The sequence below is a fragment of the Manis pentadactyla genome, chromosome 18 (assembly GCF_030020395.1).
Source record: "Manis pentadactyla isolate mManPen7 chromosome 18, mManPen7.hap1, whole genome shotgun sequence".
Classification (NCBI taxonomy): Eukaryota; Metazoa; Chordata; class Mammalia; order Pholidota; family Manidae; genus Manis; species Manis pentadactyla.
This window is the reverse complement of record NC_080036.1, coordinates 14,021,806-14,034,589: the sequence shown is the minus strand read 5'-3', so window position 1 is coordinate 14,034,589 and position 12,784 is coordinate 14,021,806. Positions and strand designations below refer to the sequence as shown.

At 47.2% G+C, this 12,784-nt stretch overlaps 1 protein-coding gene across 2 annotated transcripts in view; it reads right to left on the bottom strand.

Moving 5' to 3' along the window:
* ENTREP2 (endosomal transmembrane epsin interactor 2) overlaps positions 1 to 7,378 on the bottom strand; it is a 459,718-nt gene extending 452,340 nt beyond the window's left edge. Inside the window, exon 1 of one of the 2 annotated variants that reach the window (XM_036878703.2) lies at positions 7,049 to 7,378. In XM_036878703.2, the coding sequence (XP_036734598.1) occupies positions 7,049 to 7,267 (219 nt within the window). In that variant the 5' untranslated portion in view covers positions 7,268 to 7,378. The remainder of the gene's footprint in view (positions 1 to 7,048) is intronic. The other variant, XM_036878702.2, reaches the window with a different exon arrangement.
* Positions 7,379 to 12,784: the final 5,406 nt, after the last annotated feature.

The following is a 12,784-nucleotide window of genomic DNA, read 5'->3' as shown; positions in this document are numbered from 1 at the left end:
TTATTGTCCACCCTTCCTTAGTTGACAATGACTATACTGGAGAAATAAAAATTCTTGCTAGTGCCCCCCAGTGCCCTGTCAGCATTATGAAAGGTCAGCGCCTTGCGCAGGCGCTCCCCCTCCCTTTAAGTACATCTCACCCTGCTATTCATAAGCAGCGAGGCTCCTCTACCCCAGGTTCTTCAGACTTATATTGGATCCAAGCTATTACTAAAGAACGCCCCACTCTTAAACTTAAAATCCAAGGAAAAGTATTTGAAGGAATTTTAGATTCGGGGGCCGACTCTACGGTCATATCTCAGGCTTCATGGCCCTCCAGCTGGCCCTTACACGCTTCCTTGACCCATCTACAAGGAATTGGGCAGTCAAGAAACACCTTACAGAGCTCACAGTTATTAAACTGGGAAGATGAAGAAGGAAATACCGGATTCATTCAACCCTTCGTAGTTCCTGGGTTGCCGGTAAATCTTTGGGGAAGAGATATCCTTTCTCAAATGAAGGTCATCATGTGTAGCCCTAATGAAGTTGTAACACAGCAGATGCTTTCACAGGGTTACCTCCCTGGTCAGGGGTTGGGCAAACTAAAACAGGGAGATCCCAACCCGATACTGGCCACGCCTAAGATAGACCGCTCAGGTTTAGGGTTTGAAAAACATTTTTCGTAAGGGCCGTTGCTCCTCCTGCACTCCAGGCAGACAAGATTACTTGGAAAAGTGATGTTCCTGTCTGGATCGATCAATGGCCCCTTACCACTACAAAATTAAATGCAGCCATAGAGTTAGTGCAGGAACAGCTGGCTGCTGGACATATTGAACCTTCTACATCCCCTTGGAACACCCCAATCTTTGTAATCCAAAAGAAATCAGGCAAGTGGAGGCTCCTACAAGACCTCAGGGCGGTTAATAAGACTATGGTCTCTATGGGCGCATTACAACCGGGAATTCCCTCTCCAATAGCCATCCCTAAAGGGTATGTCAAATTAGTAATTGATCTAAAAGATTGCTTTTTCTCCATACCTTTGCATCCTGATGATTGCAAACGTTTTGCCTTTAGTATACCCATTACCAATTGTGTAAGGCCTTCTCCCCGGTTTCAGTGGAGAGTTCTCCCACAAGGAATGGCCAACAGCCCCACTCTTTGCCAAAAGTTTGTAGCCCAGACTATAGACCCCTTTAGGTTGCTCTTCCCCACTTTGTATATTATCCATTATATAGATGATATTCTTCTTGCCGGTCCTGACCAGCAACAGCTCTATGCGGCCAGTCAACAGCTAGTCACTGCCCTCCGAGATCGAGGACTACAAATTTCCCCAGAAAAAGTCCAGGTCCACCCCCCCCAACTTTTTTTAGGCTTTGAATTATTTTCTAATAAAATCCTCACTCAAAAAATTCAGTTAAAGAGAAGCTCCTTAAACACTCTTAATGATTTTCAGCGTCTGCTAGGAGACATCAACTGGCTCAGGCCTTATCTAAAGCTGACCACCGGAGAGTTAAAGCCCTTGTTTGATGTCCTACGTGGAGACCCTGATCCTTCCTCCCCCCGCTCGCTTTCATCAGAAGCACAAAGGGCATTAACCATTGTAGAGCAGGCTATTTCTGAACAGACCATTAGCTACTTCTCTCCACATCTAAGTTTGTGGCTGCTCATTTTCCCTACCCCCTTCTCCCCTACAGGAGTCCTTTGGCAAAACCATCCACTATTTTGGGTTCATTTGCCAGCCTCCCCCCCTAGAGTCTTAGCTACCTATCCTCAATTAGTTGCTGCCCTTTTACGTTTAGGCCGAGAGGCAGCTCTCAAGTTGTTTGGGAGAGACCCTGAAGTTATAACCCTCCCATACAATACATCTCAATTACAATGGCTTATTCAACATGATGATGATTGGGCAATTAGCTGCACCTCCTTCCAGGGGACAATAGACAATCATTACCCTGCAGACAGATTAGTCCAGTTCCTTCAAAAGACCCCGGTTGTCTTTCCCAAGAGGACTAAAACCACGCCAATTGCTGGGGCCGTAATGGTGTTCTCTGATGGGTCCTCCTCCGGTATAGCCGCTTTCAGTATTAATAGGCAAGTTACCCGAATACAGACAGACCTCTCTTCTGCACAACTTGTTGAACTAACTGCAATAATCAAAGTTTTTGAGCTTTTAATAGATGCCCCCTTTAACCTTTACACTGACAGTGCCTATGTAGCAACCTCTGTTCCCCTATTAGAGACAGTGCCTTACATACGTCCCTCTACAAATGCTTCCCCCCTATTCGCAAAATTGCAAAAATTAATTCTAAACCGCGATGCCCCTTTTTTCATCGGGCACATACGCGCTCACACTGGCCTTCCAGGGCCGCTTGCCAAAGGCAATGACAGAGTTGATCTGGCGACTCAATTAGTAGCCTCTGTCACGTCAGACTCACCCTTGGCTGCAGCCCAACGGGCTCATGAACTACATCATCTCAATGCTCATACTCTTAGACTCAAATTTTCAATCACCCGAGAACAGGCCCGCCAAATAGTTCGGCAATGTCAAGGATGTCTAACTCTCCTCCCAGAGCCTCATAACGGAATCAACCCCCGGGGGTTAGTTCCAGGAGAGATATGGCAAATGGATGTCACTCATTACCCTCCCTTTGGTAAATTAAAATATATCCATGTGTCTATTGACACATGTAGTGGTTTCCTATGTGCATCCTTGCAAACGGGAGAGGCAACTAAAAATGTTATTACCCATGTTCTCTCATGCCTGGCATATCTACCACAACCTAAAATCTTAAAAACTGACAATGGGCCTGGATACGCCAGCTCTAGCTTTAAACAGTTCTGTGCGCAGTTAGGTATTAAGCACATAACAGGAATTCCCTATAATCCCCAAGGCCAAGGCATTGTTGAAAGAGCCCACTTAACCCTTAAAAACATGTTATTCAAACTTCAGTCGGGGGGAGAAGTACTCTATCCGAAAACAGGTAATGCAAAGACACTCCTAAATCATGCACTGTTTGTTCTTAATTTCCTTACTTATGACTCCGCGGGTAAAACCGCTGCTGATCGCCTTTGGCATCCCTCCACGGCAGATAATTATGCACAGGCTATGTGGAGAGATCCGATGACCAACACATGGCACGGGCCTGACCCTGTGCTCATATGGGGGAAAGGACATGCTTGTATATATGATGCTAAGGCACAAAATGCCCGATGGCTCCCAGATAGGCTCATTAAACTCCTAGACACAAATAGAGGCAAAAACAATAATAATTCCAGTCCAGGGCATATTAACCCCTGAGAAGCCTTCCCTTTCTGTTTATTTTCAGGAGGCAAAAATGAAGATTTCTACACTATTGACCCTCGTCATGACCTTTCGCCCCGTTTGGACCCATCAGATTTTCAATTTCACCTGGACAGTCACCAGTGAAGCAGGAGACGTCGTTTTCAGTTCTTCTACCTTAGCAAGTTCCCCCCCATGGCCTGTTCTTGCCCCTGACCTCTGTGACTTGGCCGCTGGAGCTTCTGCAGCCTGGGGGACCCCAGACATTTACTTTCCTTTTTCCACCTCCCCTGAGACCTACCCTGAGGGACAATCTACCACCTCTCCTGGGTGTAACAACACCCCTAGGAGAACCTACCTCAGAGAAACAGAATTTTATGTTTGCCCGGGAGCTCATAGAGATCGAGCCCTTAACTATAAATGTGGATATAGAGACTCCTATTTCTGTGACTCCTGGGGGTGTGAGACTACAGGAGATGCTAGTTGGAAGCCTAGCTCCACCTGGGATTATATAACTGTAAGTAGGGCTTGGAATCCCAAGCCTAACTCAACTGTTACCCCAGAATGTCAAAGCACCCAATCCACAAGGGGGCGATGTACACCGCTCTCCATTGCCTTTACTGACAAGGGAAAAAGGGCCCCTATTGATAGATGGCTCAGGGGACATGAATGGGGGCTAAGGCTTTATGTTTCAGGAAAGGACCCTGGGCTCACTTTTAAAATCAAATTAATTCGATCCATTCCAAACGCCAACAAGCACGTTGTCCTTGGCCCTATTGCCCCTAAGGCAAGAGACCCAAGACCTTCTAACCCTTCTCCCCTGTCTACTAGTACTGTTTTCCAGGCCTTGCTCCCCCCAGTTTTACCCTCTACAGGCGAAATCCTTAAAGGCCTGGCTAATGTGACTGCAGAATCCCTTAACTCCACTGGATATAGCGAGTGCTGGTTATGTTTCTCCCCCGTTCCCCCGTTTTACGAAGGGATAGCAGTTTTAGTAAACACCTCAGCAGACCTCATACTTACCAATGACTCCAGCAAGACTCGCTGGTCAGACCCCTCCCGTTTTTCAGAGACCTCTCCGGGTCTCACATTGACGCAGCTTTCGGGAATAGGCCTCTGTATACATAGCCCCGTCTTGCGTCTACCCCCTCAGCTAATACCCATTTGTAACAGCTCCTTCTCACCCCCGCTGTCCTATGAATTCCTTGTCGCGCCCAACGGTACTTATTTTGCTTGCTCCTTTGGCATAACGCCCTCTGTTAACCCGCGCTTGCTAATATCTAACAATGAATATTGTGTTTTAGTCATGCTCATGCCCAAGATTTCCATACATCCCACCGAAGACCTCCTTCCATATTACTCGGGCTCTACTCGCACTAAGCGTGAGCCAGTAACCGCCATTACCTTATCTGTGATATTAAGATTAAGAGCAGCTGGGGCTGGAACAGGCATTGCCTCCATAATTACTTCTAAACAACAATATTATGCTCTTAGTCAGGCTATTGATAAAGACATACAAAATCTGCAAGAAGGTTTAGACAGCCTGAAAGAATCTGTTGTCTCTCTCTCTGAGGTAGTGCTCCAAAATCGCCGAGGGTTAGACCTCCTTTTCCTGAAAGAAGGAGGCCTCTGCGCTGCTCTTAAAGAAGAATGTTGCTTCTATAAAGACAAAACAGGGTTAGTGCAAGATAGCATTGATAAAGTTAAGAAAAACCTAGAAGCCAGGCAAAAACAAAGAGAAAAGGATGAGGCCTGGTATAAAAACTAGACCTCTGCCACCCCTTGGTTAACTACTCTGATCCCCACCATCCTTGGACCCTTGGCAGGATTCTTCCTTTTAGTGTCTCTTGGCCCTTGGGCCTTAAGAAAACTGACAGTTTTTATTCGAGAGCAGGTTGACCAGCTCGTCAAGCCAGCGGTTGCTGTTCATTATCACAGACTTACAGCCTGTGATGAAGAGTCTTACACCGAACCAACCAATGCTCCCGGTCTCCGGTTCTCAACTTTACAGGCGCCTCAACCATGGTACCATCGATTCTGGCACCGTACTTAATGTGGCCCATATGCTGGTCAGCCAGAACCAGACATACCCCTAACTATGAGGGTATGGGCATCGAGATGAGTGCGAGACAAAGTACCGCAAGGGAGGGTTCTTCCTAGAACCTCTCTGGTCCTCCCTGAGAATACGCCTGGCTTGCATAGAGGTTGGTATCCATATGTACATAAAGCCTTGATATATTAAGATCAATTTGGCTTTCAGCTCTGCCTCTCCTCCCTAAAAGATACCGAGAGCATTTGCGAAATGTTACCCTGCTGGAGGAGCCAGGCCTCTATTCCCTCACTCGATTAAGGCCCACCTTTCTGAAATAAATAGAAAGGGAGGAGATGTTGGGAGCCACACAAAGACAACAAGATGGCCACAGTTCATGAGGTTCCTGCTTCACTTCCTGGAGATTAGCTGCGAGCCCGCGCGCGCCAACAAGAAAGCCCGCGCGCGCCAAGAGATACTCTTCTCCCCCTCCTTCCCCATTATCATATACCAATCAGAATGTAACTCGCTGCGCCATCCCTGCTATGCAGCCAATCCCCTGCTTACAAGTATCCTATGGCCCACTTTGCCCCTGAACACTGGTGTATATCTACCCCCGTCTTACAATAAAATTTGAGGGCTTGATCAGAATACTGTCTTGCCTTCGCTCTTCTCTCGCCCCCATTTTCTTTCAGGTCGGATCCCCCTCGTCCCCACAAATAACTAGGTCCCGCTGGACGGGACACATACTGAGTTTACAGTTTAAGCCTGTAAGATGTACTTCAGCACCATAAACCAAATGTAGTTACAGATATCAAGAGTTCTCAGAGCAAGTGCCTCTCTTTATAAATATCTGCTTCATATATTTTTCCCGTTCCCATATGTCCACTCTTAATTAATACGGGGGAAAAGCAACTTTCATCAAAAGGCTACATAAAACACCAAAATTTTTAACTCTTGGGGACAATCACTTCCTTACAATAGAGATTTTCTGGTGGCTTCCTCCTGTGGAGGTTCGTTAGTCATTGGCTTCTCTACTCTGGGGGTCAACAAGCCTGAAAATCAGTCACCCTCGAGGTCCGGGGCTCGGAAAATAACGCCCCCTGTACTCCGGCTGCGGGAAGCCTCCCCCGTGCCGCCGCCCACAGAGCACTGCGCCCCGCGGACGCGGGAAACACTAAGTCCCGGACGCCAAGTCTGCGAGCGGCCGCAGAGGGCGGGCCGGTCTCCGACCTCCCGACTGACCGCAACCCGACGGGACGCGCGCGCCCCGCGCCCCGCCAGCCAGCTCCAGCCACCCGCAGGGCAGGATGTGCGCCGAGCCTCACGCAGGGTTCGGATCCCACCTCCCCGCCTCGGTCATGGCCGCTTGCCGGCCAGGTCCGCACCGAGCCCGGCCGGGGCGGGTCCCCGGTCCCCAGCGCGCAGAGTCCCCTAGGGTCCAGCCCCGGCCCAGGCGCGGACCTCGGGGTCCGACGCGCGCCTGCTGCCCCATCCTCTCACCAGGCGACTGTCCCCCGGGCCGCTGCGGGCTCGGCGGGCGTCGGGCTTGTTTCCTCCAAGAAAAGTAACTCCGGGGATCAACGCAATAGGGAAGGGAGAGCGATGCTGCGAAAGCGGTAAGTAGGGTCCCGGAGTTACTGAGCCCGGAGTTTTGAACCGTACCCCGCGCTGCAGCAGCTCGGCCCCGGGCGTTCGCGCCCCCAACTTGGCGCTGTGGGCCGCGCGCGCAGCCCCGTCCCCGCCCGTCCCCGGACACTCACCGAGAAGCCGGCCCAGAAGGGGCAGGAGTGGCGGACGCGGGCCGAGGTGGTGAGCGCCAGCGCGGCGAAGCTGACGGCCACGATGAGGCATCCGAGCGCCATCTGCGTGGCCCCGAGCGCCAGCACGATGCGGGAGCGGCCCGGGCACTCGCGCAGGCGGGACAGGCTGCGGGGCAGTGCGGCGGGGCGCGGCGCTCGGGGGCCGCCGGCCCGAGGCATCGCGCCGGGCGCCCGCACGCCTCGCCCCGCTCCCGCCCGGCCCCGGCGCGCGCCGCCGCAGCCTCTGCTCACAGAGGGTCCGAGGCAAGTTGCACCGGGCGAGGGGACGGCTGCGGCGGCCGCGCGCCGGGAGCGGGCCGGGCTGGGCGGGGAGCTGGGCGGGGAGCTGGGCGCCCGCGCCCGGTGCCAGTGCCTGCGCCCATGCCGCCGCTGCTGCTGTTCCGCAGGGCAGCCGAGCCGCCGGCCGCGCAGCGCGGCGCCCTCTCCCGCTCGCCCCGCGCGTTCCCCGGGCCGAGCGCGGGCGCGAGGCGCCGCCGTCCCCGGGAGCGAGCCCCGCCGCGCGCGGGGCCGGGCTGGGGCCGGGAGCGGTGGGCCCAGGTGCGGTGGCCGCGGCCGGGCCTCGGCGCCCTCGCCTCCCGCGGAGGAGGGCGGTGGGGGCCGCGGGTGCGTCCAGGGCGCGGGCGGCGGCAGCAGCCTCGGAGGCGGAACCCCGGAGGCGGGAGCCGGGCCCACGGGCGAGCCGCGCCGCAGGGTCCAGCCCGGGATGGGCGCGCGCCGCGGCGGCGGCGGGCACCGGGCGGCCGCGGGCTGGGCGGGGAGCGGAGCGGAGGTGAATTCTGAGCGCTCTCTCCCAGGTGTGGCCGCAGGCGCCCTTCTCGAATGCGCAATTCCAAGATCCAAGACGCCGCTTTTCTGCAGTCCCAGAATTTCCCAGTCCATCCGCTCAGAACTCGGCCGTGGAGGACTGGTTATTTAAAACATTCCCAGTTCACAAACGGAGGTCCCTTACTCACCTTTCGTTTGCAGGGCTTTTGATACAATTAAAAAGTTTGGGCTTAAAACAAATTGTCCGAAACGAATTTAAATGACAGTGTCATTAAGGACCCATTAAGTCATTTCTACTCCCTTCTGCCAGTATAAGGTTTTTAACTGATTATTGGCTTCTTTGAGGTATCAAGAAAACTTGGAACTGTTGAATTGCCATACTTCGCTTTGTGGCCCTCTTTATGTGACACCTTTAGGACTGCTGGTGTTGAAAAGGACTGTTGACAAATTAAGAGACTCATGAGTGTTGAGGTCTGAAGGGGTCAGGTAGGAAAAGGCAAAGTTCATGGTAATAAATGGAAATGGTGGATCATTTTCCTGAGACCATTTTTCCACAGCCTTTGGCTGAACCGAAGGAGGCCTCAGCTGGATTGGAAATACTGGGGAGCTCGTCCCAAAATATCTCAGTTGCTGGTGCTTGAAATTTCAACATTAGAGATATTGATTCCTTTGGGGCTTGACGAGCCTCTATTAAAATGCAAATTCCTCTTGAAGGGGCAATAGCTCAAGCCTTTATCAGCCAACACCTTAGCAGAGATGGGATTTATTTTCCAATTTAACTGGATGACCACGGGATGAACAGGCAGTGGGGAATTCCACAGATAAAGTGGCTGACCTCAAAATGTTGGCCTGTGGCCAAACACTGCCTTCTCCACCAGTTTTTATCTATAACGTGACTGAGGCTCAGGCTGGCATCATTTAGAGCACTGGAGTACAAATTCAAATTTCCTGGAGACATTATCTAGAAATTTGCAGGGCAGCACTTTTTAAGAGCTTGGTCCTACACTGCAGGAAGTTAGGTCTCGCTGTAGTCTCTCTGGGTTATTCATTTATTCATTCCTCCAACACGAGTTCACAATGGGCTGTCCAAGCACCAGGCACCCCACAGCTACATCAGTGAATAAAGCAAAACCATGCTTTCTAGTTAGGAGGAGACAGACAAGCAATAAGAAAACTATATAGAGTTTATTGACCTTATGTAGTATTCAAGAAAATATGTTAAACACCCATTATATGCCAGACATTGAGGATGTTAGGATGAGCAAAAGCAGACATGCTTCCTGTACACAGAGAACATTCAGTCTAGTGGGGAGATGGACAGCACACATATAATTGTTCCAAGGTCAGTTGCAACTGGGTTCAGTGTTATGGGGAATTCTCATGGTGCCAAAAGCCAAATAATAAGGAGCTTTGAAAAGAACTTTCTGACCACCATATAGAAAGTGGATTGAGGGATGCCCAAGTGAATGTCAGTGTCCAGATGCTGTTGCTATAATCTAGGCAAGAGGTGCCAATGTTTTGGATTAAGGTAGCGATGGTGGAGATATCCAGAAGTGGTGGATTTGGAAGATATCAGCAATAAATTAAATATGGACTAAATGTAAGGGGTTGCCATTTGGTGCATCATGGAGCCAGTTAGTGAATGTTGGAAACCTCCAATGAATTCCATTTATTTATGTACGTATTAGATGTGCTTCCAAAATATATGTGAATCATTCCTTCTATTTATAAATGGCATAGAAAGAGAGCTCCAAGCAGTATAGCAGGGGATTTTGGTGTAGCTGGATTAGGAGAAGGATCTACCTTCTCCGTGAAATTTGATTTGGTGGCAAAAGGGGAGGCTGATCGTGAAATTAAAATTAATTTGCTGTTTTATATATTAATTACATATTTTAGAGAATTTAAAAATTCTGTTGCATTAAATGCAGTAGCCAAAGTTACCTTCACAAACAGTTGGAATTTGGAGATATATAATACTTTTAAAGTGAGTCAGTTTCATGGAAGTGAATTATAGAGGAAGGAAGGAAGAAGGGAGGGATGGAAAGAAAGAGGGTTTAGTAGTCGTAGCTCTGATCAAAACAACTCATTGACTCTCTTTGTTCCTTGGTGTTTTTTCTTACAAAAGGCTGCAATAATACATGTCCTAGCATTATGGAAGATACTTGGAAGCTACTGGAACAAACTTAGAGCCACTTTTTCTTCTTCCTAGATCAGATGAGATGAATAGACAGAAACTATTCTTGGCAAAGCATGACAAGGTGGCTGAGCTTTTTCAGGAAGTGCATGCCTTATTGCACCAATGAAAGATGAGTAACACAAATGCTTTGTTCACAGTGCCCTTGTTTTAGATGCTTGCTCTCTTCAACATTTACCTCTCTGTAGATACATAAGAAATAAGTGTGTCCCTTTGTATCTACTATAAGGCAGAAGAAAGTTGTACCTGGATCTCACAATCTCCACCTCTGGAAAAGTAATAATTGGTGGAGAATCTCTGCCTCCAGAAACATCAGGCTACTGAATTCTCCTGCGAAAAACAGCTAAGAAGCCAGATGAAATATAGTTAAGAGTCTCTTCCTAAAAACAGCAAAGAATTATTGAGATAATGAGGGAACACCAGGCCAAGATCCAAGAGGAGGAATCAGAAGTGTGTACAACCCTTGGGCAACTTCTGCCCTGGGCACTTGCATGTCTGGCTCTGGCAGCCACACAGGGTTAGAAAAATGAGTTCTGATTCCAGGGCTCTCCAAGGGTAGGGACTCAGAATACCAGTACCCTGCTTTGTGATGAAACTCCAGATGGCTTCACCCCAGGAGTGGGAGAATAAGATAATCTTCCCTCTGGGTTACAGATACTTAGAAATCCCAAATCCCAAATTTGGATTAAGATAATCCTGAATTACTCAAGCCACTAGGGGCTGGCAAAAAGCTATAGAAAATCTCCTTGGGAGAATGTTAACATCATCCTAGGCCTCAAATTATTTCTACAAATAGCATTTAAAAATTTCACTTTCCTTTAACTTCCTCAACATGATACTTAAGAAAAACCCACAACTAACATCTTGATAAAATGCTGAAAGCTTCCTCCCCAGATCAGGGGTTAGATAAGGATATCCACGTTCAACACTGCTATTCATCATTGTACTAGAAATTCTAGCCAGAGCAATTAGATTAGAAAAAGAAATAAAAGGCACCCAAACTGGAAAGAAAGAATTAAAATATCTCTATTTATAAATGATATCATCATGTAATTATAGAAAATTTCAAAGACTCCCCAAGAAAACTACTAGAGGTAATAAATTCATCAAAGTATACAAAATCCACACACAAAAAATCATTTATGTTTCTATCTACTAGCATTGAACAATCTCAAAAGGAAATTAATAAAGTGATTCTATTTATAATGACATCTAAAAGAATAAATCACTTGGGAAATTTAGAGAAGAAGGTGAAAACTTGTACACCAAAAATTATAAAACATTATTGAAATAAATTAAAGACCTAAATAAATGGAAAAACATTGTGTTCATGGATAGGACAATTCTATATTAAGGCATCAATGCCCAAAGTGTTCTTCAGATTCAATGCAATCCCTATCAGAATTCCACAAGACTTTCTTTTGCAGAAATGGAAAAGCCATTCCTCAAATTCATATGGAATTACAACAGCACAAAATATCCAGTCTTGAAAAAAAGAACAAAGTTGGAAAGACTCGTACTATCTGATTTCAAAACTTACTGCAAAGCTTACTTTCAAAGCTACAGTAATCAAAACAGTGTGCCACAGGCATAAGGACAAACAGACTGTTGGAGTAGAATTGAAGGTGCAGAAATAAATCCATCTCTCTAAAGCTAACTGAGTTTTGACAAGGATGGAGAAAGAATAGTCTCTTCAACAGATGGGCTGGGACAACAAGATTTTCACATGCAAAAGAAAGACGTTAATCCTAACCCTAACACCAACATCATACCATCCACAAAAATAAACTCAAAATGGAGCAAAGATCTAAATGTAAGCAAAGACCATAGAATTCTTACAATAAAGCATTAGTATATATCTTCATGACTGGATTTGGCTGTGAATTTTCAGATATGACACCAAAACTGTGAGCAATGAAAGAAAAATAAATTGTACTTCATCAAATTTAAAAACTTTTATGAGTCAAAGAATACTTTCAAGAAAGGGAAATAAACAAACTATAGGTAGGAGGAAATATTCACAAATTATATATCTAATGAGGATTTAATATCCAGAATATATAAAGAACCCTTACAACTCAAAAACAAGGAGACAAACAACCCAATTTAAATATGAGCAAATGACTTGAACAGGCGTTTCTCTAAAGAAGATATACAAATGGCTAATAAGCACATGAGAAGATATCCAATATCAATGATAAGAGAAAAACAAATCAAAACCACAGTGTGATACCACTTGACATGAGTATTATCAAAAAAACAGAAATTAGCAAATGTTGGCAAGGCTATAGAGAAACTAGGACCCTTGTGCCCTGCTAGTGAGAACGTAAAATGGGCAGCCATTTTGGAGAACAGTATGGAGATGCCTCAGAAAAACTAAACAGAATTACTATATGATCCAGCAATTCTACCTCTGAATATATACCCAAAAAGATTGATATGAGGACCTCAAAGAGATATCTACACTCTTGTGATTATAGCAGCATTACTGACAATAGAAAAATGGCAGAAACAACTCAAGTGTCCATCAACAGATGAACTGAAAAAAAAATGTGTGTGTGTGTGTGTGTGTGTGTGTGTGTATAATGGAATATTCCATACAATGGAATATTATTCAGCCTTAAAAAGGAAGGAAATTCTGCCACATGATAAACATGGATAAACCTTGAGGACATTATGCTGAGTGAAATAAGCCAGTCACAAAAGGACAAACATTG